Below are 22,343 nucleotides of genomic sequence, written 5' to 3'. Positions count from 1 at the left end.
TGTGCTGAGTAACTCACATCCTGACCCTCGCCACCACCCCCAACTCACACCCCCATGCCTGTCCACAATGCACAAGTCAGGGCAGTAATGGAATACTCCCCACTTGCCTGGATGAGTGCAGCTCCAACGACACTCAAGAAGCTCAACGCCATCTAGGACAGAGCAGCCCCACTTGATTGGCACCCCATCCACAAACGTTCAAATCTAACTATGCTTCAACTACTGGTTTCCCTTTACCTGCCAGGCTGGTTACATCACTTGTAGACAGCGACTTGAGAAGGTTGGGGATGTGTTCACTGGAGCTGAGAAGTTAAGCGGAATGCTAATCAAGGTTTCAAGAGGATGAAGAATATTGACATCTATCAATGAAATGATTGCATTTGAAATCCGCTGTAAAATTAATTGCAAAAAGAATTCAATGGAATACTATGGAAAAGATGACCTGGACCTCCCAGAGGGAAATGATCCTCACAGTCATACTGGTGAACCCACCTTCTCCGTTTGTTGTGTCATTGACAAGAGTATCCAGAGGACGCAGATTGAAGACAACAGACAAAAAAGTACCAGAGCTTAGAATATTTTTAAGCATTGGGTTGCTGCAGTCTGGGATACGCTACCTGAGAGGCAGGCAGGAGGGCTGATGGGTCTGTATTTTGTTAATATATTTATGTGTCGCCGCACTATATATCAATCTTACAGAACTCGAGACTGAGGACTGAATTTAGGAGGAACTTCTTCACCCAAAGGGTTGTGAATCTATGTAATTCCTTGCCCAGTGAAGCAGTTGAGGCTCCTTCATTAAATGTTTTTAAGATAACGATAGATAGTTTTTTGAAGAATAGAGAGATTAAGGGTGATGGTGTTCGGGCCGGAAAGTGGAGCTGAGTCCACAAAAGATCAGCCATGATCTCATTGAATGGCGGAGCAGGCTCGAGGGGCCAGATGGCCTACTCCTGCTCCTAGTTCTTATGAGACTGAGCTTCTTGGGTGAAGTCAAGTATATCTTTATTTATGTCAGTTTCAAAGTCTATTGATCAAGTCAAATTTTATACAAATACAGAATCTAAAAAGTTGTTTGTCCAACACAAATACAGATGGTTAAGTTGAATTCAAGATACAATTCAGTTTGAGGTAATTTCTTCAGATCAAAATGCACAATACAAAAACGAAACAAAAATAAATAGCTGTTTGCAAAACAAAGTAGAAATAGGTTTCAAAGGTTAGGTTAAAGATGAATTCAGAGAGAGCGCAAAAGTTTTCTCCCAGTCTCTTAAAGAAATCATAATCTTTTTTAGGCTCTGTCCCCTTTCTGACTGTGATTGGGTTAAAATAATGATTCTTCATCTAATTGACTGAAATGTCTGTCTATCACGTTTTAAGAGATAATATGGCATGGGAAAACTTCCCTATGTTTCTATAATTTGGTGTGATTGGACCACCTGTTTCCCACCATATTCTCCAGACCTGGGATGTTTGCCCAGTAATGATGACAATGGGTCTATTCTGCAACGTGGATAGTCAGTTTGAGAACTGATTTCCTTATCAGATCTTTCCCATGCTCTCAGCATTTTCTGCTGTCATGGCTTAATATATGATTTTTAATAGTAAATTGTCACTAAATCATTTCTTCCCTTAAACCTTTATTTCCTATAATAAAGTAGATTTCTATCAGGGGCAAATCCAAAAGTTACTTTCACAAGTGAATTGGACAAACATTCCAACAGGGTTAAAATTAGCAGGGCCGTGTGGAATTGAGCAAGCAGTTGGGACTAATTGGGAAGCTCTTCAAAGAGCAAGCACAGACACAAGGGGCTGAGTGGCCTCATTTCGTGTGGCATGCTTCCCCAAAATGATTTGGGGACAATGAAACAGTGGCTAACACTGCTGCTTCATCGGGCGGCACGTTGGTTAGCACTGCTGCTTCACAGCGCCAGGGACCCCGGTTCGATTCCGGACTCGAGTGACTGCGTCTGTGTGGAGTTTGCACTCTCTCCCCATGTCTGTGTGGGTTTCCTCCGGGTGCTCCGGTTTCCTCCCACGGCCTAAAGATGTGCAGGTTCGGTGGATTGGCCATGCTAAACTGCCCTTAGTGTCCAGGAATGTACAAGTTAGGTTACGGGGATGGGGCGGGGAAGTGAGCTTAGGTAGGGTGCTCCTTCAGACGGTCGGTGCAGACTCAAAGGGCCGAATGGCCTCCTTCTGCACTGGAGGAATTCTATGAGTCTATGAAACGCCTTTTTGATGCGTGGTCACTGCTGTAATGAGGAAATGTGGCAACTAATTTGCACACAGCAAGATCCCACAAACAGCAATCAAGAATGAGCAGATGATTTTTCTTTGTGATTTATAGAAAGAATATGGGAATGTGGGAAATAGGAGAAGGAGTAGGCCTTTCTGCCCCTCGAGCCTGCTCTCCCATTCAACTAGATCATGGCTAACCTTCTACCTCAATGCCATCTTTCCACATCATCCCCATCTCCCGTGATATCTTTATTATCTAGAAATCAAGCCCTCTTTGCTTTGAACATGCTCAATGACTGTGCTTCCACAGCCCTCCGGGGCTGAGAATTCCAAAGATTCGCTGAGTGAAGAAATTCCTCCTCATCTCAGATCTCAATGGACTGCCCCTCATTCTGACGCTGTGTGCAGCCAAGGTAAATATTCTTTCTGCATCTCTACCCAATCGAGCCCTGGAAGAGTGTTCTACCCTTCAGCGAGATCACCTCTCATTCTTCTAACCCTTTCTAGGGAATACAGACTGATGCGACCATCAGTTCACACGAGACAGAGCATCGACGTGAACAGTGGCTTTAATCAACTAGAACAGTGCCTGCCTGTGACTGCTCGGCAATGAGAGATGCCTACAGGGCAGCTGCTCTTTATACCTCCCCTCAAGGGGGTGGAGCCCATAAGGGCACCAACATGATACAATCAGTGTAGTACAGTACAATGGTCCATAGGTGGAGCCCACACGGGCAACAGCGTGATACAATGTAGTACAGTGGTGAATGGTTCCCATAATACGTTCACCACACAGGCTCAGCCTCCGCAATCTTCCCTCGCAGGACAATCCCACAATCCGGTAGAATCCAGCCCTTTGTTTCTAGATTATTGCCCAAAAACCCGGAATATAAATGGCTGTGGACTGGGCAGCTCGTGTTGTAAAAAGCGGGCTTAACGAGGTGTCTGCTCTGTTTCCCTGCGGCCACATTCGCTGATCTATTAATTAAGCAATAGACCGTTCTCTCTTACACAGACAGCGGTGCTCTAATTCTTTCAGATTAACCGCAGCTACTCAAAACTGAAGGATTTGTGGCCCAAGGGATCAGACGTCAGCAGCATTGTGTGCGTTGTGACCTGCTCTGCGGCTCTGAACGTTTACGCCTACGAGATGACAATGGCGCAAACTGCAGCTGAAAGAGGAGAAAAGACAGAAAACAAAGAGGTAACTTTCCCTTTCCCTCCCCCTGGCTAAGGGATGTGTGCCCCAGGTGTGGAGGTCCCACTTGGGATCTCATTCAGCAAACTGAGTCTAGGAACGCTGGACGTACCGGCTGTATTGGCAAGGCACGCTGAAGCTGCCATGTTAATGTATCAGCGTACACGGGGATGTCAAATCTACCATGTGTCAGCAGAATCAGGCAACGGTTGTGACTGGAATAGAATCTCCCAGAAATTAGCCATTTTTCAATGCTTTCAACAGGGCAAACCGATTATTAGTTTTAATGCTCACCTTTTACATTTTTAATTGGCTTCAATTGATTGCTGATCATTGCGCTCTTCCATGAACAAACATAGCAGACAGAACCTTTGTTTGCCCGCTGGTCACAAGTCGTATACCCAGGGCAGATCAATTGACTGAATTTAAAGCAATCCTTGTAGCAGCAGTAGTGAAAGACTCTGGTCAATGGAATCAATTGCCTGCTGATCAGGTGGCGAACACTGGAATCATGTGACCTCAGGTGCCTGTGCACCCGGGACCATAAGACCATAAGACATAGGAGCAGAATTAGGCCACTCGGCCCATCGAGTCTGCTCCGCCATTCAATCATGGCTGATATTTTTCTCATTCCCATCCTCCTGCCTTCTCCCCATAACCCCGATCCCCTTATTAATCAAGAACATATCTATCTCTGTCTTAAAGACACTCAGTGACTGGCCTCCACAGCCTTCTGCGGCAAAGAATTCCACATATTCACCACCCTCTGGCTGAAGAAACTCCTCCTCATCTCTGTTTTAAAGGATCGTCCCTTTAGTCTGAGGTGGTGTCCTCTGGTTCTAGTTTTTCCCACAAGTGGAAACATCCTCTCCACGGCCCCTCTATCCAGGCTATGCAGTATCCTGTAAGTTTCAATAAGATCCTCTCCCATCCTTCTAAACTCCCAACGAGTACAGACCCAGAGTCCTCAATCGTTCCTCATACGACAAGCTCTTCATTCCAGGGATCATTCTTGTGAACCTCCTCTGGACCCTTTCCAAGGCCAGCACATCCTCCCTTAGATATGGGGCCCAAAACTGCTCACAATACTCCAAATGGGGTCTGACCAGAGCCTCATACAGCCTCAAAAGTACATCCCTGGTCTTGTATTCTAGCCCTCTTGACATGAATGCTAACATTGCATTTGCCTTCTTAACTGCCGACTGAACCTGCACATTAACCTTAAGAAAATCGTGAACAAGGACTCCTAAGTCCCTTTGTACTTCTGATTTCCTAAGCATGTTCCCATTTAGAAAATAGTCTATGCCTAAATTCCTCCTTCCAAAGTGCATAACCTCACACTTTTCCACATTGTATTTCATTTGCCACTTCACTGCCCATTCTCCTAGCTTGTCCAAATCCTTCTGCAGCCCCCTTGCTTCCTCAATATTACCTGTCCCTCTACAGATATTTGTATCATCTGCAAACTTAGCAACAGTGCCTTCAGTACCTTCTTCCAGATCATTAATGTATATTGTAAAAAGTTGTGTTCCCAGCACAGATCCCTGAGGCACACCACTAGTCACCGACTGCCATCCTGTAAAAGACCCCTTTATCCCCACTCTCTGCCTTCTGGACGTTGGGCACAATGCAAGTATTGCCTGTAAATATCTGTAAATAGCAAGGAACTGTTCAGGCTAGGAATTATGTGTGTCGTGTAAGTGTTCCAGGGGGCCACATTTCACGGCTACACTCGAGACTCATGTGACGTCCAGCAGGACCAAGTCAGTCTGGACCTTCCATTTGTACAAGGCAGCATAACAATATTAAGCAGAAAGAGCTCAGATCTTGCCTGGTATGGAGGACATTAGCTATAAGGAGCGGTTGAATAAACTCGGTTTCTTCTCACTGGAACGACGGAGGTTGAGGGGCTACCTGATAGAGGTCTACAAAATTATGAGGGGCATAGACAGAGTGGATAGTCAGAGGCTTTTCCCCAGGGTAGAGAGATCAATTACTAGGGGGTATAGGTTTAAGGTGCAAGAGGCAAGGTTTAGAGGAGATGTACGAGGCAAGTTTTTTACACAGAGGGTAGTGGGTGCCTGGATCGTGCTGCCGGAGGAGGTGGTGGAAGCAGAGACGATAGTGACATTTAAGGGGCATCTTGACAAATACATGAATAGGATGGGAATAGAGGGATACGGACCCCGGAAGATTTTAGTTTAGACGGGCAGCATGGTCGGCACGGGCTTGGAGGGCTGAAGGGCCTGTTCCTGTGCTGTACTTTTCTTTGTTCTTTGTTATCTTCCTAAAGTGTGATCATTGGCAGCATCTCAGAACCAGAAGGCAACATGTACGCACATGAAACACCTTCCCCCCCTCACCCCCACACCACCCCGCCACTGAATGGACTCAGTCAACATATTGGCACATTGCAAGCCGGTTGGGGGATAGAGCAATGGAAGTTTCTTCTTTTTTCTTTAAATATGTTTTTATTAAGAATTTTTCAATAACAATATTTTCTACCTTACAAACAAACCCCCCCCCGTAACGAAAAAAAGAAAAAAGAACTCGCGTGGCAAGACATGAACATGGCAAGTCAATAAGATACAAAACTTTGTACAGTGGATTCTCCCCGTGCATGTCAGTTTCCGGATCCTACCATGTGTTTTCTTGCTCAAATGCCCCCCAGAAAACCCCCCCTTCCCCCCCCTCCCCCTCCCCTCCCCCCCCCCTCAACCGCTGTCGCCCCCCCCCCCCCCCCCGGGTTGCTGTTGCTGCTGTCCGACCTTCCTCTAACGCTCCGCGAGATGGTCTAGGAACGGTTGCCACCGCCTGTAGAACCCCTGCGCAGACCCTCTCAAAGCAAACTTTATCCTTTCCAACTTGATTAACCCAGCCATATCATTTATCCAGGCCTCCACGCTGGGGGGCTTCGCCTCCTTCCACATTAGCAAGATCCTTCGCCGGGCTACTAGGGATGCAAAGGCCAGAATTCCGGCCTCTTTCGCCTCCTGCACTCCCGGCTTGTCCACTACTCCAAATAGTGCTAGCCCCCAGCTTGGCCTGACCCGGGCTTTCACCACCTTAGATACTGTTCCCGCCACTCCCCTCCAGAACCGCAATGGAATTTTCAACCAGCATGCTCGTGGAAACCCAGGCACAAATGTGGTTATGGGTGAAAATTGCTTACATTTAAATTTCCACACAAGTCAACATGCCTTTGTTTGATTCTGTCCCGATTAAGCTCAGGTCAGGCGGAAACTCCAAATCCTACGCTAAACGTAAGTTTTCTTTTCCTCGTTTTCTGAGTTCATCGCGTGAAGGAAGCCAACGCAGGAAACCAGCGGAAGCGTGAATGATACTATCCAAAACACTCACAATTTGGAATGGGAACCGAGCACGGGCTGAAGCTGCAGCGAGACCCAGAACAAAGGCCGGAGGGGTCGTAACGGAATGTCTTATTTTCCCACCCTCTTAAGCATGATTCCAATCAGGAATGTCGGAAAGCAGGAAAAGGATTAGTCCATTCAGACCCTCGAGCCTGTTCCACTGTTTAATGACATCACGGTTGGTCCACAATTCGATTTTATTTATTCACCCCTGCTCCATATTCCTGTTATTCAGCCCATTATCCCAGCAGACCTGCCACACCCGCTGACCCTGTCCTGAGCTTACTGCTCACTTCCCCAACCAACCGAGCAAGGCCCCCTCCCACCTCATTAATCGTGTAGTGTAGTGTCTCCCACCCGCCCTCCTCCTCTAACCTAATAATAAGACCCATTGGTGTAAGGTAAGTGCCATATTATATTATTATATTATTAGCATTGTGCAGGTCAAGGATCGGAGGTGGAGGAGCAGTCTCTGTCAGCGAGAGAACCTGAGAACATCTCAGACACTAAGAAGGTAAGTAAGTGATTTTTACTTTTATACCTTTTTTCAAATTGTGTGTGTCGGGGGAAACTAAAGTGACATCACAGAAAAGCTGTGGCCAGAGTGGCTGGTTGGGATTCTAACCTAAATTTAAAAAAAATTTGAGTATTTGGGAACTAATTAAACATAATAACTTAATTATAATTTAGAGGATATCTAAGCCAGAGATCGGAGAGTATTATAGTTAGCTATCGCATTTCTATTAGAAATCTAGTGCTAGGAAACAGATAGTTGACAGTAACTTTGAAATTAAAAAAAAAAAGTATTTAAAAAAAAAAAAGACAAATTTTAATTAATTGACGCAATGTCAGTTAGAGGGGTGCTGTGCTCTGACTGTGAGATGTGGCAGGTCCGGGAGGCTTCCAGTGTCCCAGATGGCTTCATCTGCAGAAAGTGCACCCAACTGGAGCTCCTCACAGACCGCATGGTTCGGTTGGAGCAGCAATTGGATGCACTTAGGAGCATGCAGGTGGCGGAAAGCGTCATAGATCGTATGTAAATGTGGTCACACCCAAGGTGCAGGCAGAGAAATGGGTGACCACCAGAAAGGGCAGGCAGTCAGTGCAGGAATCCCCTGTGGTTGTCCCCCTCTCGAACAGATATACCCCTTTGGATACTGTCGGGGGGATAGCCTATCAGGGGAAAACAGCAGCAGCCAGAGCAGTGGCACCACGGCTGGCTCTGATGTTCAGAAGGGAGGGTCAAAGCGCAGAAGAGTAATAGTAATAGGGGACTCTATAGTCAGGGGCACAGATAGGCGCTTCTGTGGACATGAAAGAGACTCCAGGATGGTATGTTGCCTCCCTGGTGCCAGGGTCCAGGATGTCTCCGAACGGGTAGAGGGAATCCTCAAGGGGGAGGGCAAACAGGCAGAGATCGTTGTACATATTGGTACTAACGACATAGGCAGGAAGGGGCATGAGGTCCTGCAGCAGGAGTTCAGGGAGCTAGGCAGAAAGTTAAAAGACAGGACCTCGAGGGTTGTAATCTCGGGATTACTCCCTGTGCCACGTGCCAGTGAGGCTAGAAATAGGAAGATAGAGCAGATAAACACGTGGATAAACAGCTGGTGTAGGAGGGAGGGTTTCCATTATCTGGACCACTGGGAGCTCTTCCGGGGCAGGTGTGACCTGTATAAGAAGGACGGGTTGCATCTAAACCGGAGAGGCATAAATATCCTGGCCGCGAGGTTTGCTAGTGTCACACGGGAGCGTTTAAACTAGTATGGCAGGGGGGTGGGCACGGGAGCAATAGGTCAGAAGGTGAGAGCATTGAGGGTGAACTAGGGAATAGGGACAGTGTGGCTCTGAGGCAGAGCAGACGGGGAGAAGTTGCTGAACACAGCGGGTCTGGTGGCCTGAAGTGCATATGTTTTAATGCAAGGAGCATTACGGGTAAGGCAGATGAACTTAGAGCTTGGATTACTACTTGGAACTATGATGTTGTTGCCATTACAGAGACCTGGTTGAGGGAAGGGCAGGATTGGCAGCTAAACGTTCCAGGATTTAGATGTTTCAGGCGGGATAGAGGGGGATGTAAAAGGGGAGGTGGAGTTGCGCTACTTGTTCGGGAGAATATCACAGCTATACTGCGAGAGGACACCTCAGAGGGCAGTGAGGCTGTATGGGTAGAGATCAGGAATAAGAAGGGTGCAGTCACAATGTTGGGGGTATACTACAGGCCTCCCAACAGCCAGCGGGAGATAGAGGAGCAGATAGGTAGACAGATTTTGGAAAAGAGTAAAAACAACAGGGTTGTGGTGATGGGAGACTTCAACTTCCCCAATATTGACTGGGACTCACTTAGTGCCAGGGGCTTAGACGGGGCGGAGTTTGTAAGGAGCATCCAGGAGGGCTTCTTAAAACAATATGTAAACAGTCCAACTAGGGAAGGGGCGGTACTGGACCTGGTATTGGGGAATGAGCCCGGCCAGGTGGTAGATGTTTCAGTAGGGGAGCATTTCGGTAACAGTGACCACAATTCAGTAAGTTTTAAAGTACTGGTGGACAAGGATAAGAGTGGTCCGAGGATGAATGTGCTAAATTGGGGGAAGGCTAATTATAACAATATTAGGCGGGAACTGAAGAACATAGATTGGGGGCGGATGTTTGAGGGCAAATCAACATCTGACATGTGGGAGGCTTTCAAGTGTCAGTTGAAAGGAATACAGGACCGGCATGTTCCTGTGAGGAAGAAAGATAAATACGGCAATTTTCGGGAACCTTGGATGACGAGTGATATTGTAGGCCTCGTCAAAAAGAAAAAGGAGGCATTTGTCAGGGCTAAAAGGCTGGGAACAGACGAAGCCTGTGTGGCATATAAGGAAAGTAGGAAGGAACTTAAGCAAGGAGTCAGGAGGGCTAGAAGGGGTCACGAAAAGTCATTATCAAATAGGGTTAAGGAAAATCCCAAGGCTTTTTACACGTACATAAAAAGCAAGAGGGTAGCCAGGGAAAGGGTTGGCCCACTGAAGGATAGGCAAGGGAATCTATGTGTGGAGCCAGAGGAAATGGGCGAGGTACTAAATGAATACTTTGCATCAGTATTCACCAAAGAGAAGGAATTGGTAGATGTTGAGTCTGGAGAAGGGGGTGTAGATAGCCTGGGTCACATTGTGATCCAAAAAGACGAGGTGTTGGGTGTCTTAAAAAATATTAAGGTAGATAAGTCCCCAGGGCCTGATGAGATCTACCCCAGAATACTGAAGGAGGCTGGAGAGGAAATTGCTGAGGCCTTGACAGAAATCTTTGGATCCTCGCTGTCTTCAGGGGATGTCCCGGAGGACTGGAGAATAGCCAATGTTGTTCCTCTGTTTAAGAAGGGTAGCAAGGATAATCCCGGGAACTACAGGCCGGTGAGCCTTACGTCAGTGGTAGGGAAATTACTGGAGAGAATTCTTAGAGACACGATCTACTCCCATTTGGAAGCAAATGGACGTATTAGTGAGAGGCAGCACGGTTTTGTGAAGGGGAGGTCGTGTCTCACTAACTTGATAGAGTTTTTCGAGGAGGCCACTAAGATGATTGATGCAGGTAGGGCAGTAGATGTTGTCTATATGGACTTCAGTAAGGCCTTTGACAAGGTCCCTCATGGTAGACTAGTACAAAAGGTGAAGTCACACGGGATCAGGGGTGAACTGGCAAGGTGGATACAGAACTGGCTAGGCCATAGAAGGCAGAGGGTAGCAATGGAGGGATGCTTTTCTAATTGGAGGGCTGTGACCAGTGGTGTTCCACAGGGATCAGTGCTGGGACCTTTCCTCTTTGTAGTATATATAAATGATTTGGAGGAAAATGTAACTGGTCTGATTAGTAAGTTTGCAGACGACACAAAGGTTGGTGGAATTGCGGATAGCGATGAGGACTGTCTGAGGATACAGCAGGATTTAGATTGTCTGGAGACTTGGGCGGAGAGATGGCAGATGGAGTTTAATCCGGACAAATGTGAGGTAATGCATTTTGGAAGGTCTAATGCAGGTAGGGAATATACAGTAAATGGTAGAACCCTCAAGAGTATTGAAAGTCAAAGAGATCTAGGAGTACAGGTCCACAGGTCATTGAAAGCGGCAACACAGGTGGAGAAGGTAGTCAAGAAGGCATACGGCATGCTGGCCTTCATTGGCTGGGGCATTGAGTATAAGAATTGGCAAGTCATGTTGCAGCTGTATAGAACCTTAGTTAGGCCACACTTGGAGTATAGTGTTCAATTCTGGTCGCCACACTACCAGAAGGATGTGGAGGCTTTAGAGAGGGTGCAGAAGAGATTTACCAGAATGTTGCCTGGTATGGAGGGCATAAGCTATGAGGAGCGGTTGAATAAACTCGGTTTGTTCTCACTGGAACGAAGGAGGTTGAGGGGCGACCTGATAGAGGTATACAAAATTATGAGGGGCATAGACAGAGTGGATAGTCAGAGGCTTTTCCCCAGGGTAGAGGGGTCAATTACTAGGGGGCATAGGTTTAAGGTGAGAGGGGCAAGGTTTAGAGTAGATGTACGAGGCAAGTTTTTTACGCAGAGGGTAGTGGGTACCTGGAACTCGCTACCGGAGGAGGTAGTGGAAGCAGGGACGATAGGGACATTTAAGGGGCATCTTGACAAATATATGAATAGGATGGGAATAGAAGGATACGGACCCAGGAAGGGTAGAAGATTGTAGTTTAGTCGGGCAGTATGGTCGGCACGGGCTTGGAGGGCCGAAGGGCCTGTTCCTGTGCTGTACATTTCTTTGTTCTTTGTTCTATGTAATCCAGGGCTGGATTCTCCGATTGAGAGACAATGTTCTCCTGTTCAAGATGATTCACCTCTGATCTATGCTGCTGCTGGGAGTGGCACCAAGGACCGATTCCCTTGCCCACATTTATGCCTGGGGGGGGCAGGGCAAGGGTTTTTGTTCTGAATGCTGCTGTTGAGCCGTCATTATGAGCAGGCAGCCTGAGAGCGAGTTCAGGTGACTGCCCCCCCCCCCCCCTCTGCCGACAATGTGAATCCTGCGCCCCCCTTCCCCTGACAAGTGAGGACAAAATCCCCCACCACAGGAATTGATGAGTCATCCCACCCCACAGCACACACGCCTGAGGGTGACCTGACATGACCCCCCCCCACCCACTCCCCTTCAGAGACCCCCGTATCAGTGACCCCCCAAATGACCCCTACCAGAACCCCCTTAGACCTCACCACCAGAGACCCTCCATTAGCCCCCCCCCTTTCAGATCTCCCCACCAGAGATCCCCCATCAGATCCCCCCGCCAGATAACCCCATTACAACCCCCATCAGAGACCCCCTTTTGGCCCGTGGCGTTTTTTTGAAGGGGGGTTGGCGGCGGGGAGAAAGTTCTAGAATTCCACTCTGCTTTGTGTGGAGAGTTGCTTTTTGATACCAACGCCGAATGTCTTCGACTGTCGCCGAATGGATAGGAAATCGGTCGTCATGGCAGGAATTCTCCGGTAGTCGGGATTCTCTTTTCCCGCCGGAAGCGCACCCCCACCTGCGGTTTTCCAGGTGGCGTGGGGTGGCTTCAATGGGAAATCTCATTGACAAACGGGAAGAGAGGATCCCTCCGTCAACGAACGGAGCGTCGGCAAGAAAGACACAGCTGGCGTTCCGGAGAATCCTGCCCTATGATCCGACAACAATCCCACTTTCATTACCATACAGGATTTGAAAAATAGATTCTTGGAATGCGAATATTGCTGGCAATGCCAGCATTTATCGCCCATCCCTGGATTGGCCTTGGGAATGTGGTGGTGTGTCGTCCCATTCCCAGGGTTGGATATTCCAGACCCACCGTCAATGAACCTTTGGCTGATCTCCAAATATTTCAGTCCCGCCTGCTCCGACTCCCATCACGGGCGGGGCTGGGAAGTCCCGGCCACAGTATTTGACTGTGCGTCTCGAGTCACGAGTAGGCCAGACCAGGTAAGGATGGCCGATTGCCTTCCCAGAAAGGCATTGGCGAACCAGTTGATTTTTTTTGTGGCACCACCCGTTAGTTTCATGATCATCATTAACGAGACTGGCATTTCATTTCAGACTTATTAATTAACTGAATTGAAATTCCACAAGCTGCCATGGTGGGGTTTGAACTTATGGTCACAGGATATTCCCCCAGTGTGGTATTATCATAACTATCAGCATTGCAAGGGTTAATGTAGTATCGAGAGTAGCCACTAGAGGGAGCTACCGTTACAACTATATAAGGCAGTGATGCTAGACCTTAGGGGAGGAGTGTATGCAGGAGATAGCTAGTGAAGGTCAGAAGAGCAGATAATGCAACAAATGTTAGATTATAGTTTATACCAATAGTGAGATTAGCAGTAGGTCAGTGTAGTTAGATGTTATAGATCAGTTGTGTATTCTTAAGGACGACGTGTAGAATCCCGGTTTAGTAGTGTAAATAAAATCATAGCTTTGTTTAAGTTAAAGCTATTTTGTGGTCTTTGTGAACACTACGCCAACTATCCTGAAATAAACAACACAAAGGACACCCAACCCAGGACTTTGGATAATAGTCCAGTGACGTGACCACTATGTTACTTTCCTCACCTTCATGGGATTGTTAAATGTGAACTAAATGGACCATGGCCTTGTTTCACCAAGCGATTCCTCTGTTCCGAAGAAGAGGTTCTACCGCCACTTACCCTTCTCAAGGGTGACCAGTGTTGGGAAATGGGTGTTGACCTTTCCAATGGTCCCCACATCCAAAATTTAATGAATGCAGTCGCTTCTAAAATGGGGTCGGCAGGAATTCGATGGGCTGATTGGCCTCCTGCTGCACCATACTGGCTCGATAAGATCTCCATTGAATTCAATCACTCCCAGCCAGCGACTCTCCCACAGATACTAGATTTTTTGCTCTGTAGAAGAGTCCGACTGGACTCGAAAGATTAACTCGACCTCTCTGCAGATGCTGCTGGACCTGCTGAGTTTATCCAGCATTTTCTGATTTCGTTTCAGATTTTCAGCGCCTGCGGTATTTTGCCTCTTATTTCAGAGTTTCTCCCATTTGACCTCGCTGCAGGGTCAAATGAGCTGCACCATGTGACCTTACTCAGAACCGCCATGTGTGGGCAGTGTGGGGTTCTTTGTGTTTTAGGATGGTTGGTGTTGTGTTCACAAAGACCACAAATAACTTTAAATTGAACAAATCTATAAACTTACTAACACTACTAATTTGGATTTGACACTTACTCCGAGATAATACACAGTTGATCATAAATATATAATCGACACTCATCTACTAATAATCTCTACACGATTACATTAACTATGATCTAGAGCGGGATTCTCCGGGAATCGGCGGGGCGGGCAGAATCGGCGCAGTGGGCCGCCCCAAAGGTGCGGAATCCTCCGCACCTTCAGGGGCTAGGCCGGCGCAGGAGTGGTTTGCGCCCTGCCGGCCGGCGTGGAAGGCCTTTGGCGCCGTGCTAGCTGGGGCCGAAGGGATTCCGCCGGCCGACGCGGGTCCGCGCATGCGTGAGAGCGTCAGCGGCTGCTGCGTCATCCCCGCGCATGTGCAGGGCAGGGTTCACCTTTGCGCCGGCCATCGCGGAGGCTTACACAGCCGGCGCGTAGGAATAGAGTGCCCCCAGGGCACAGGCCTGCCCGCGGATCGGTGGGCCATGATTGCGGGCCAGGCAACCGTAGGGCACTCCCCGGGGCCAGATCGCCCCAGGACCCCGGAGCCCGCCCGCGCCGCCAGGTCCCGCCGTTAAAGGACCAACTCCAATTTACGCCGGCGGGACCTGCACAGAACGGGTGGGACTTCGGCCCATCGCTGCCTGGAGAATCACCGGGGGGGAGCCTGCCGACCGGCGCGGCGCGATACACGCCCCCACCAAATCGCCGGCGCCGGAGAATTCGGCAGCCGGCGGGGGCGGGATTCACGCCGCCCCCCTCGGCGAATCTCCGACCCGGCGGGGGTTCGGAGAATCCCGCCCCTGCTCTCACTCATGCTATCTTTTCTTCAAACTGTTCTCTAGCTTTTTCCTCAACCTCTCACCCATAAGGCTTAGCATCTATGTCTTATATACGTGCAAATCTAGCTCCCTCTCTTGGTTGATTTAGACATTTCATTAACCCTTGCAGTTCTAACATTTATGATAATGTCACAGACAGGTGGCCAAATTTCAAACTAGTGGTTGCAGAGTTTTTGTAGTTGTGTCTAGCACGCAAAACCAGACTTCCTCATTACAGCCAAGTATTGCTAAGGTACGAAATTGTCCCATTAACGTGTTACTCAACTCATTGCTACCCTTGAGGCTGCTCCCCTCCGGCGAGTCAGCTGAGTGAGGGGATATTGATCCGTAACTTCCTCAGAGCGGCAATCTCCGGTGAATTGCCACTCGCGACAGCCATCTCGTCGCTGGGATTCCAAAGCCCCTGTCTCGCCCAACCTTCCTCACTCAGGTAGGGTGAGACAGGATAGGCTGCATCAGCCTGGAGTAACTAAGAAACACACCCTGCTTACGGGCTGGGGGAGATTGGTTCAGGAGGAAGGTCGAGTCAGATCTGGGGGTGGTGTGGTGGATGCCCTAGGTTGGGGGGGGGGGGGGGGGTCACGTGTGACCCGTACGAGGCTGAGCCTGGGTTTTTTCAATAGTCGATTTGGAATTAGAAGTGCTTTTTTTCCCTCTAACACTCAGGGTAAAACTGGCAGAACCATCCAAAGATAACAATTTAAATTGCTTCTGTTAGATGATAGGCAGTCCAGCATAATTATCCAGAGCAATTTGCCGGATAAACCCTTGCGTGGGAACGTCTTGGAGGGATTCCCAATGCATCGTAGGGGCATCCCCTAAATGCGACACTTGGGAACCAGGGCATTACAATGTGCTTTTCATTGTTTACTGTGGATTGAGAAATATATTTACATTGAATCCATTTCCTTCAAAGGGCGAGGTTTATATTTAACTCAAAACTTTTGGTTTTGCTTTTGTGTTGAAAACAGGATGGACCTGACCGATTGGCTATTCAAGAGGCAGCAGACATCTGCAGGATATATTGTCTCCATGTGGCCCTTCTACGTCACTTACCTTTGTCCCAGAGAGCACTCAAAAGCGACACTCAATGGACAGGCCCAGCTCAGAATTTCTTGGTTCTGGTGAGTACTGACACCAGTATTCAACGGAGAGGATTTTACAGAATTCGCAACAGCCCAACTGCTCCACGCCAATGTTCATGCTCCACACACCCTGGCTCTGAACTCTAATAATTTTGCCCGCTTTTTAAAATGTGTTGCTTTTTTACAGGATATGGACATTGTTGGTAATGCAGGCATTGTTGTCCACCCCCAATTGTCCTGGAGGAGGTGAGTTAGGGAGCAGTGTTAGAGAGGAGGTTTCCAGGGCTTTGATCCAGTGACAGTGAAGGAATGGTCAGTCCGTTCTGGGTGGGATTAGAGGGGTAATTCCTGGCACTTGTAGCACCGGGATCGACCCTGCAACCTAACAGCACTCTGGGGGTTTTTCGGGCCTCAATGGGAAACTCCCGCTGAGGCCACTGTCATAATATACACCAGTACATCATGGTGCAGACACACACTGATGGACACACAGTGGGACCAATCAACACACACAACACCGCAGCCAATCACCAGTTAGAGCACACGCACTATAAAGACAGGGGGCATCAGAGTTCCTGCTCACTCGAGCTGCAGCTAGCTATGAGGACAGAGCTCACAGCCTGCAACACAGACATTCATCATGTGCTGAGTGCATCGACTGGTTAGGACAAGGCAAAGGTCTTTAGTTAAAGCTAGTATCGTGTTAACCCACAGTCAGAGTATGTGAAACAGTTCATGATTCAATAAAATAGTGTTGCACTATTTCAAGTGTTGGTGACCTGTATGTGTTCCACGGATCCAGAGCGCCCAACACAACAGCCACACCGAGGGGCTTTACTCGTCAGTGCAGGGAGAGACTGGGGCACCATTTTTAAATGATGTCCCAATCTGCTGACCTCCCCAATTGCCAGCATGGCAGTGCAACCTGGGCAGGAGGTGGTGTTCCCATGCGTTGGGTAGAATCTTATGGTGAGCTTGGAGGTGGGAAGAACATGTAGCTTTAAATTGAGCCATTAATTGGCCGAATAGTGACCACTTAAGGGACTCATCCCACAGTCACTAGTCGTAACCCACTCACAACCACCCACAAGGATCACCCCACTGAGGACCAAGCCCAGAAAGTGCCTGGAGGTGGCTTGCGGTGGCTCCCCTTGGGAGCTGGAAGAGGAGGCCACCAGGTCCCCCCCCCTTATGCCTCTACCCCCTCATTGGTACCCCTCATTGGAGCAGCATTGATCAGCGGGGTCAGCCACCAGTGGCAGCCATCGTGCGGTGGGGTGCTTCCCGGGGGGTGGGGGGGGGGGGGGGGGGGGGGGCATGGCCTGGCACCTGTGGCCAGAGCTTATTTAAAAAATATTCAAACCTCTTTGGAGCGTGGCTCAAGATGACGGCGCCCTCTAGGGTCCTCTTTTTGCCATGGCAGCGCCCGCCACTGCCAGTGGGGTCCCTGCCCTTCCAAGGCGGCAGGCTCTCTCTGATTGGGCCTGTAGCCTGAGGAACTCATTGGTGTTCAGCCAATTAGGAGTTGACAATTCGGAGGGCACGTTGCTGGAAGTATGATGTTGTGAACTTCAAATTATCCCGGCCCGTGACATGTTTGAAGGGGACAAGATTCCGCCCTTTCAGAGCTGTTTGATTATTCCCACTAACCACATTCTCTCGCTCTTTGCCCATACCCCTGAATGTATTTCTAATCCAAGTATTAATTGAATTTCCTTTGCAATTTTACGAATGAATCCTGACCCAACGCTCTCCCAGGCAATGCATTCCAGATCCCAGCAATTAATAGCAAATCACATTTTTTTTTCTTTTCAGAGAAGAATGACGGAATATTTCCTTCTGAGGCATCTGGCTGTCACTGTCTGGAAAGTTGACCTGACGTACCTGACTGACCTGAGTGACGGCCATCTGCTGAGAACCGTAGCGAAGGTGTGCACCGAAGTGCCCGGCTGCGCAGGTAAATCTCGGTGTAGAACCCGTACGGGAGACAACAGGGACACACAGTCGGGTCGAAGCGAACGACAGGTTTATCATGGTGTACCTTTGTTCTGTTGGTGCCGCAGATGCTGGAAGTCTGAAATGAAAAGAGATGCCTCATTGCTGAAGCTCCCTGCTCCGAGGGGAGCAGACAAACTACCCAACATCTAGGGGGCGATTCTCCCAAATGGAGCCCAAGTGTTCGCGCCGTCGCGTTTCACGACGGCACGAAACGGGCACGGGGACGACCGATTCTGGCCCACACAGGGGGCCAGCATGGCACTGGAGCGGTTCACGCCACTCCAGCCTCCCTTCCCAGCGCCAAATGGGCGCCGGGCCCCCCCGCGCATGGGCGGGGGACATGTCCGCGCGGCAGCCCTGACTCAACATGGCGTCGGTGTTCAGGGGCCGGCCGCGCAGGAAAGTAGGAGCAGGGGGGAGAGGCCGGCCTACCAATCGGTGGGCCCCGATCGCGGGCCAGACCCCATCTGAGGCCCCCCCCCCCCCCGGTGAAGGATTGCGTTTCCCCGCCCCACAGGCCCTTCCCGCCAGCAACGACCGGCGGTGAACGGCGCCGGCGGGAATCTGTCGTATCCGCCTGGCTGCTCCGCCCGTCTGGGCCGGAGAATCGGCGGCCGCGTTGATTCCAGCTGCCCGCGGCCGGCGGCGCGTCAAACGCAAAGGCACAAATGGCGGCGATTCTCCGCGCCTCGGAGAATCGCGCGCCGGCGTCGGGGCATCGTGGCGCGGTTGCGGCGGTTCTCCGGCCCGGCGCGGGGCTCGGAGGATCGCCCCCCTTCTCTATTCCCGCTTTTAAGTCATTTAGCTTGCATTCCCTGGTCTTTTCCCAATCTGTTAAATGAGAAATATCTATCCTTGGTTTTACAATCCACCTTTTTCATCATTTTGTTGGGCCAAGGTCGGAATTCTCTGGCTGTCCGCTGGTTTGGGGGGGGGGGTTGAAATTCTCTGGTACCGCCAGCCGTGCAACCCCGCCCACAGCTCATCCGGCAGCTTGGGATGGTTTCAATGGGAATTCCCGGCGCGAACAGAGAATCGGGCTGCCAACGAACGGGGCGCCGCCTCCCGCTGTCGAGAAACACGCAGCTGGGAGGCCAGAGAATCCCCTCCCCCCTTAAGATCGTGCCCCTGCCGCTCAAAAGCAAGGAGACCCAGCTCTGGAAACCTATCTGATTCATTCTGCTCGCTGTCCTCTGGACATTTTCCGAAGCCACTATGTTCAGTGAGACTGAAGGCCTTATGGTTTAGCACAGCGGAGAGATAAAAGGCAGAGATGGAGAGGCAAACGCGATTTGAATATCTTGGGCGGGATTCTCCGGCTGTTCACGGCAGCGGGATTCTCCGACTATTCACGGATTCTCCGGTCTTGCTGTAGAAAATGGGAGATTAATATTTCCCCTCCTGAAGCTGAGCTCGTGCCTCGATTTACTGTCCTGTCTCCTTCTTCTGCGTCTTCTCTGTAGCCCGAGGCAAAGTTCACCATGCTCTTCCTCACGAAGCAACCACCTCTTCAAAGATGGTCAGCACTGTGCCCTCTGAAATGGCCGAGCCAGCCACTCAGTTCAAGGGCAATTAGAGATGGGCAACGAATGCTGGCCCCGCCATGAAAGAATGAAGGGGGAGAAAATGATATTCCAACTGAGTGAGCTGATCAAAGAAAAACAATTTTATACAAACCTTAGACACAGGAGAAGGGGGAATTGAAATGAGGTCCAGGGATTCTGGTGGCATCACATCACTGTTGTGCAGGTATACCCTCCACACCCGCTGTACCCTCTCTGCTATATTCCGTTGCTTACCAGAAAACCTCTCTGGGCCTCAAAAGCATTGAGTCATTGAACATTACAGCACAGAAAGAGGCCCTTAACCCATCGTGTCTGAGCTGGCCATCAAGAACTTGTCTACTCTAATCCCGTTTTCCAGCATCTCCCGCTGCCTGGGGAAAGCATGGCGGCATAATCGAAGACCCCCTCCCACCCGGGTTATTCTCTCTTCCAACTTCCTCCATCGGGCAGGAGATACAAAAGTCTGAGAACACACACGAACAGACTCAAAAACAGCTTCTTCCCCCCCAGACTCCTAAACAACCCTCTCATGAACTGATCTGATCTCTACTGTGTAGTACTGCACTCCTGTATGATTCACCCGATTCACTCCTGTGTTTATGTATTTCTATTATGTATTTTATGTTTGTCCTATCATGTACGGAATGATCTGTTTGAGCTGAACACAGAACAAATACTTTTCACTGTATCTTGGCACACGTGACAGTAAACTAATCCAATGCAATCCACTTGGTCCGAAGCCTTGTATGCCATGGAGTTTCAAGTGCTCATCTAAATGCTTCTTAAAGTGATGTGAATGTTCTTGTTCTTTTTTTTAAGTTAAGAGGCAATGTAGTGTGGCCAATCTACCCAGCATGCACATCTTTGGGTTGTGGGGGTGAGGCCCACGCAGGCACGGGGAGAATGAGCAAACTCCACATGGACAGTGACCCGGGGCCGGGATCGAACCCAGGTCCTCGCCGCCCTGAGGCAGCAGTGCTAACCATGTTTGCGTATCTGCCACCCTTTCAGGCAGTGAGTTTCCAGATACCCACCTCCTTTTCATTATCTATCCAAAATGAAGGGGCCTTCCATAGTGGATATTGGAAATCATGGGCGGGATTCTCCGACCCCACGCCGGGTCGGAGAATCGCCGGGGGCCGGTGTGAATCCCACCCCCGCTGTGTCCCGAAGTCTCCGCCACCAGAGATTCGGCAGGGGCGGGAATCGCGCCGCGCCATTCGCGGGGGCAGGAATCACCCCGCGCCGGTCGGCGGGCCCACCCGCGCTGATTCTCCGGCCCGCGATGGGCCGAAGTCCCGCTGCTGGAATGCCTGTCCCGCCAGCGTGGATTAAACCACCTTTTGAACGGCGGGACAAGGCGGCGCGGGCAGGCTCCGGGGTCCTGGGTGGGGGGGGGGGGTGCGATCTGGCCCCAGGGGGGGGGGGGGGGGTGCCCCCCCACGGTGGGTTGGCCCGCGATCGGGGCCCACCGATCCGTGGGCGAGCCTGTGCCATGGGGACATACTTTTTCTTCCACCTTCGCCATGGTCTTTACTATTGCAGAGGCGGAAGAGAACCCCTCCCCTGCGCATGCGAGGGGATGACGTCAGCAGCCGCTGACGCTCCCGCGCATGTGTCGCCCGGCGAAGACCTTTCAGCCCTGGCTGGCGTGGCGCCAAAGGCCTTTCCTACCAGCCGGTGGAGCGCAAACCACTCCGGCGCGGGCCTAGCCCCTCAAGCTGAGGGCTTGGCCCCTAAAGGTGCGGAGACTTCCGTACCTTTGGGGGGGCCCGACGTCGGAGTGGTTCCCGCCACTCCATCCCGCCGGGACCCCCCGCCCCGCCGGGTAGGGGAGAATCCCGCCCCCCGTGTCTGAATCAGAAGGTTGTGGGTTTAAATCTCTACTCAAGAGCCTCATCTCTCAACCAACACCTAAAGAACCCAAAGGTATCTGGTCACAAGTGGTTAACACTGTGGCTTCACAGCGTCAGGGTCCCTGTCTGTGCGGAGTCTGCACGTTCTCCCCTTGTCTGCGTGGGTTTCCTCCGGGTGCTCCGGTTTCCTCCCACAGTCCAAAGACGTGCAGGTTAGGTGGATTGGCCATGATAAATTGCCCTTAGTGACCAAGAAAAGGTCAGGAGGGGTTATTGGGTTACGGGGATAGGGTGGAAGTGACGGCCTAAGTGGGTCGGTGCAGACTCAATGGGCCGAACGGCCTCCTTCTGCACTGTATGTTCAATGTTCTATGTTCTATTATCACATTGTCTGGGAGCTTGCTGTGCACAGCTTGGCTGATACGCCCCCTTCATTATATCAGTGACTACGCGACAAAAATTTCGGATTCTCCCATCCTGCGGCAGAATGTCCACGCTGTCGTAAACGCCGTCGAGTTTTACAACGGTGTGAACGGGCCGCTCCCATGACTAATTCTGTCCCCTACAGGGGGCCAGCACGGCGCTGGAGCGGTTCGCGCAGCTCCAGCTCCAGATCCCAGCGCGAACCGCTCCAGCACCATGCTGGTGCCGCTAATGGGACTAAAGGTAGACAAGTCTCCTGGCCCTGATGGGATGCATCCCAGAGTGCTAAAAGAGATGGCTAGGGAAATTGCAACTGCACTAGTGATAATTTACCAAAATTCACTAGACTCTGGGGTGGTCCCGGCGGATTGGAAATTAGCAAACGTGACACCACTGTTTAAAAAAGGAGGCAGGCAGAAAGCGGGTAATCATAGGCCAGTGAGCTTAACTTCGGTAGTAGGGAAGATGTTGGAATCTATCATCAAGGAAGAAATAGCGCGGTATCTGGATAGAAATTGTCCCATTGGGCAGACAAGGCATGGATTCATAAAGGGCAGGTCGTGCCTAACTAATTTAGAGGAATTATTTG

The 22,343-nt window shown here is 50.2% G+C and overlaps 1 protein-coding gene across 1 annotated transcript in view; it reads left to right on the top strand.

The window, feature by feature from the left end:
- Positions 1-22,343, top strand: part of LOC140429126 (probable ATP-dependent RNA helicase DDX60) — a 205,073-nt gene that overhangs the window by 52,860 nt on the left and 129,870 nt on the right. The window contains exons 6-8 of the mRNA XM_072515726.1: positions 3,281-3,445; positions 15,799-15,951; positions 17,728-17,869. Of these exons, the coding sequence (XP_072371827.1) occupies positions 3,281-3,445; positions 15,799-15,951; positions 17,728-17,869 (460 nt within the window). The remainder of the gene's footprint in view (positions 1-3,280; positions 3,446-15,798; positions 15,952-17,727; positions 17,870-22,343) is intronic.

The sequence above is a fragment of the Scyliorhinus torazame genome, chromosome 9 (genome assembly GCF_047496885.1).
Source record: "Scyliorhinus torazame isolate Kashiwa2021f chromosome 9, sScyTor2.1, whole genome shotgun sequence".
Lineage (NCBI taxonomy): Eukaryota > Metazoa > Chordata > Chondrichthyes > Carcharhiniformes > Scyliorhinidae > Scyliorhinus > Scyliorhinus torazame.
Note: the sequence above shows the minus strand (reverse complement) of the source record. Positions and strands in the feature narration are given on the sequence as shown.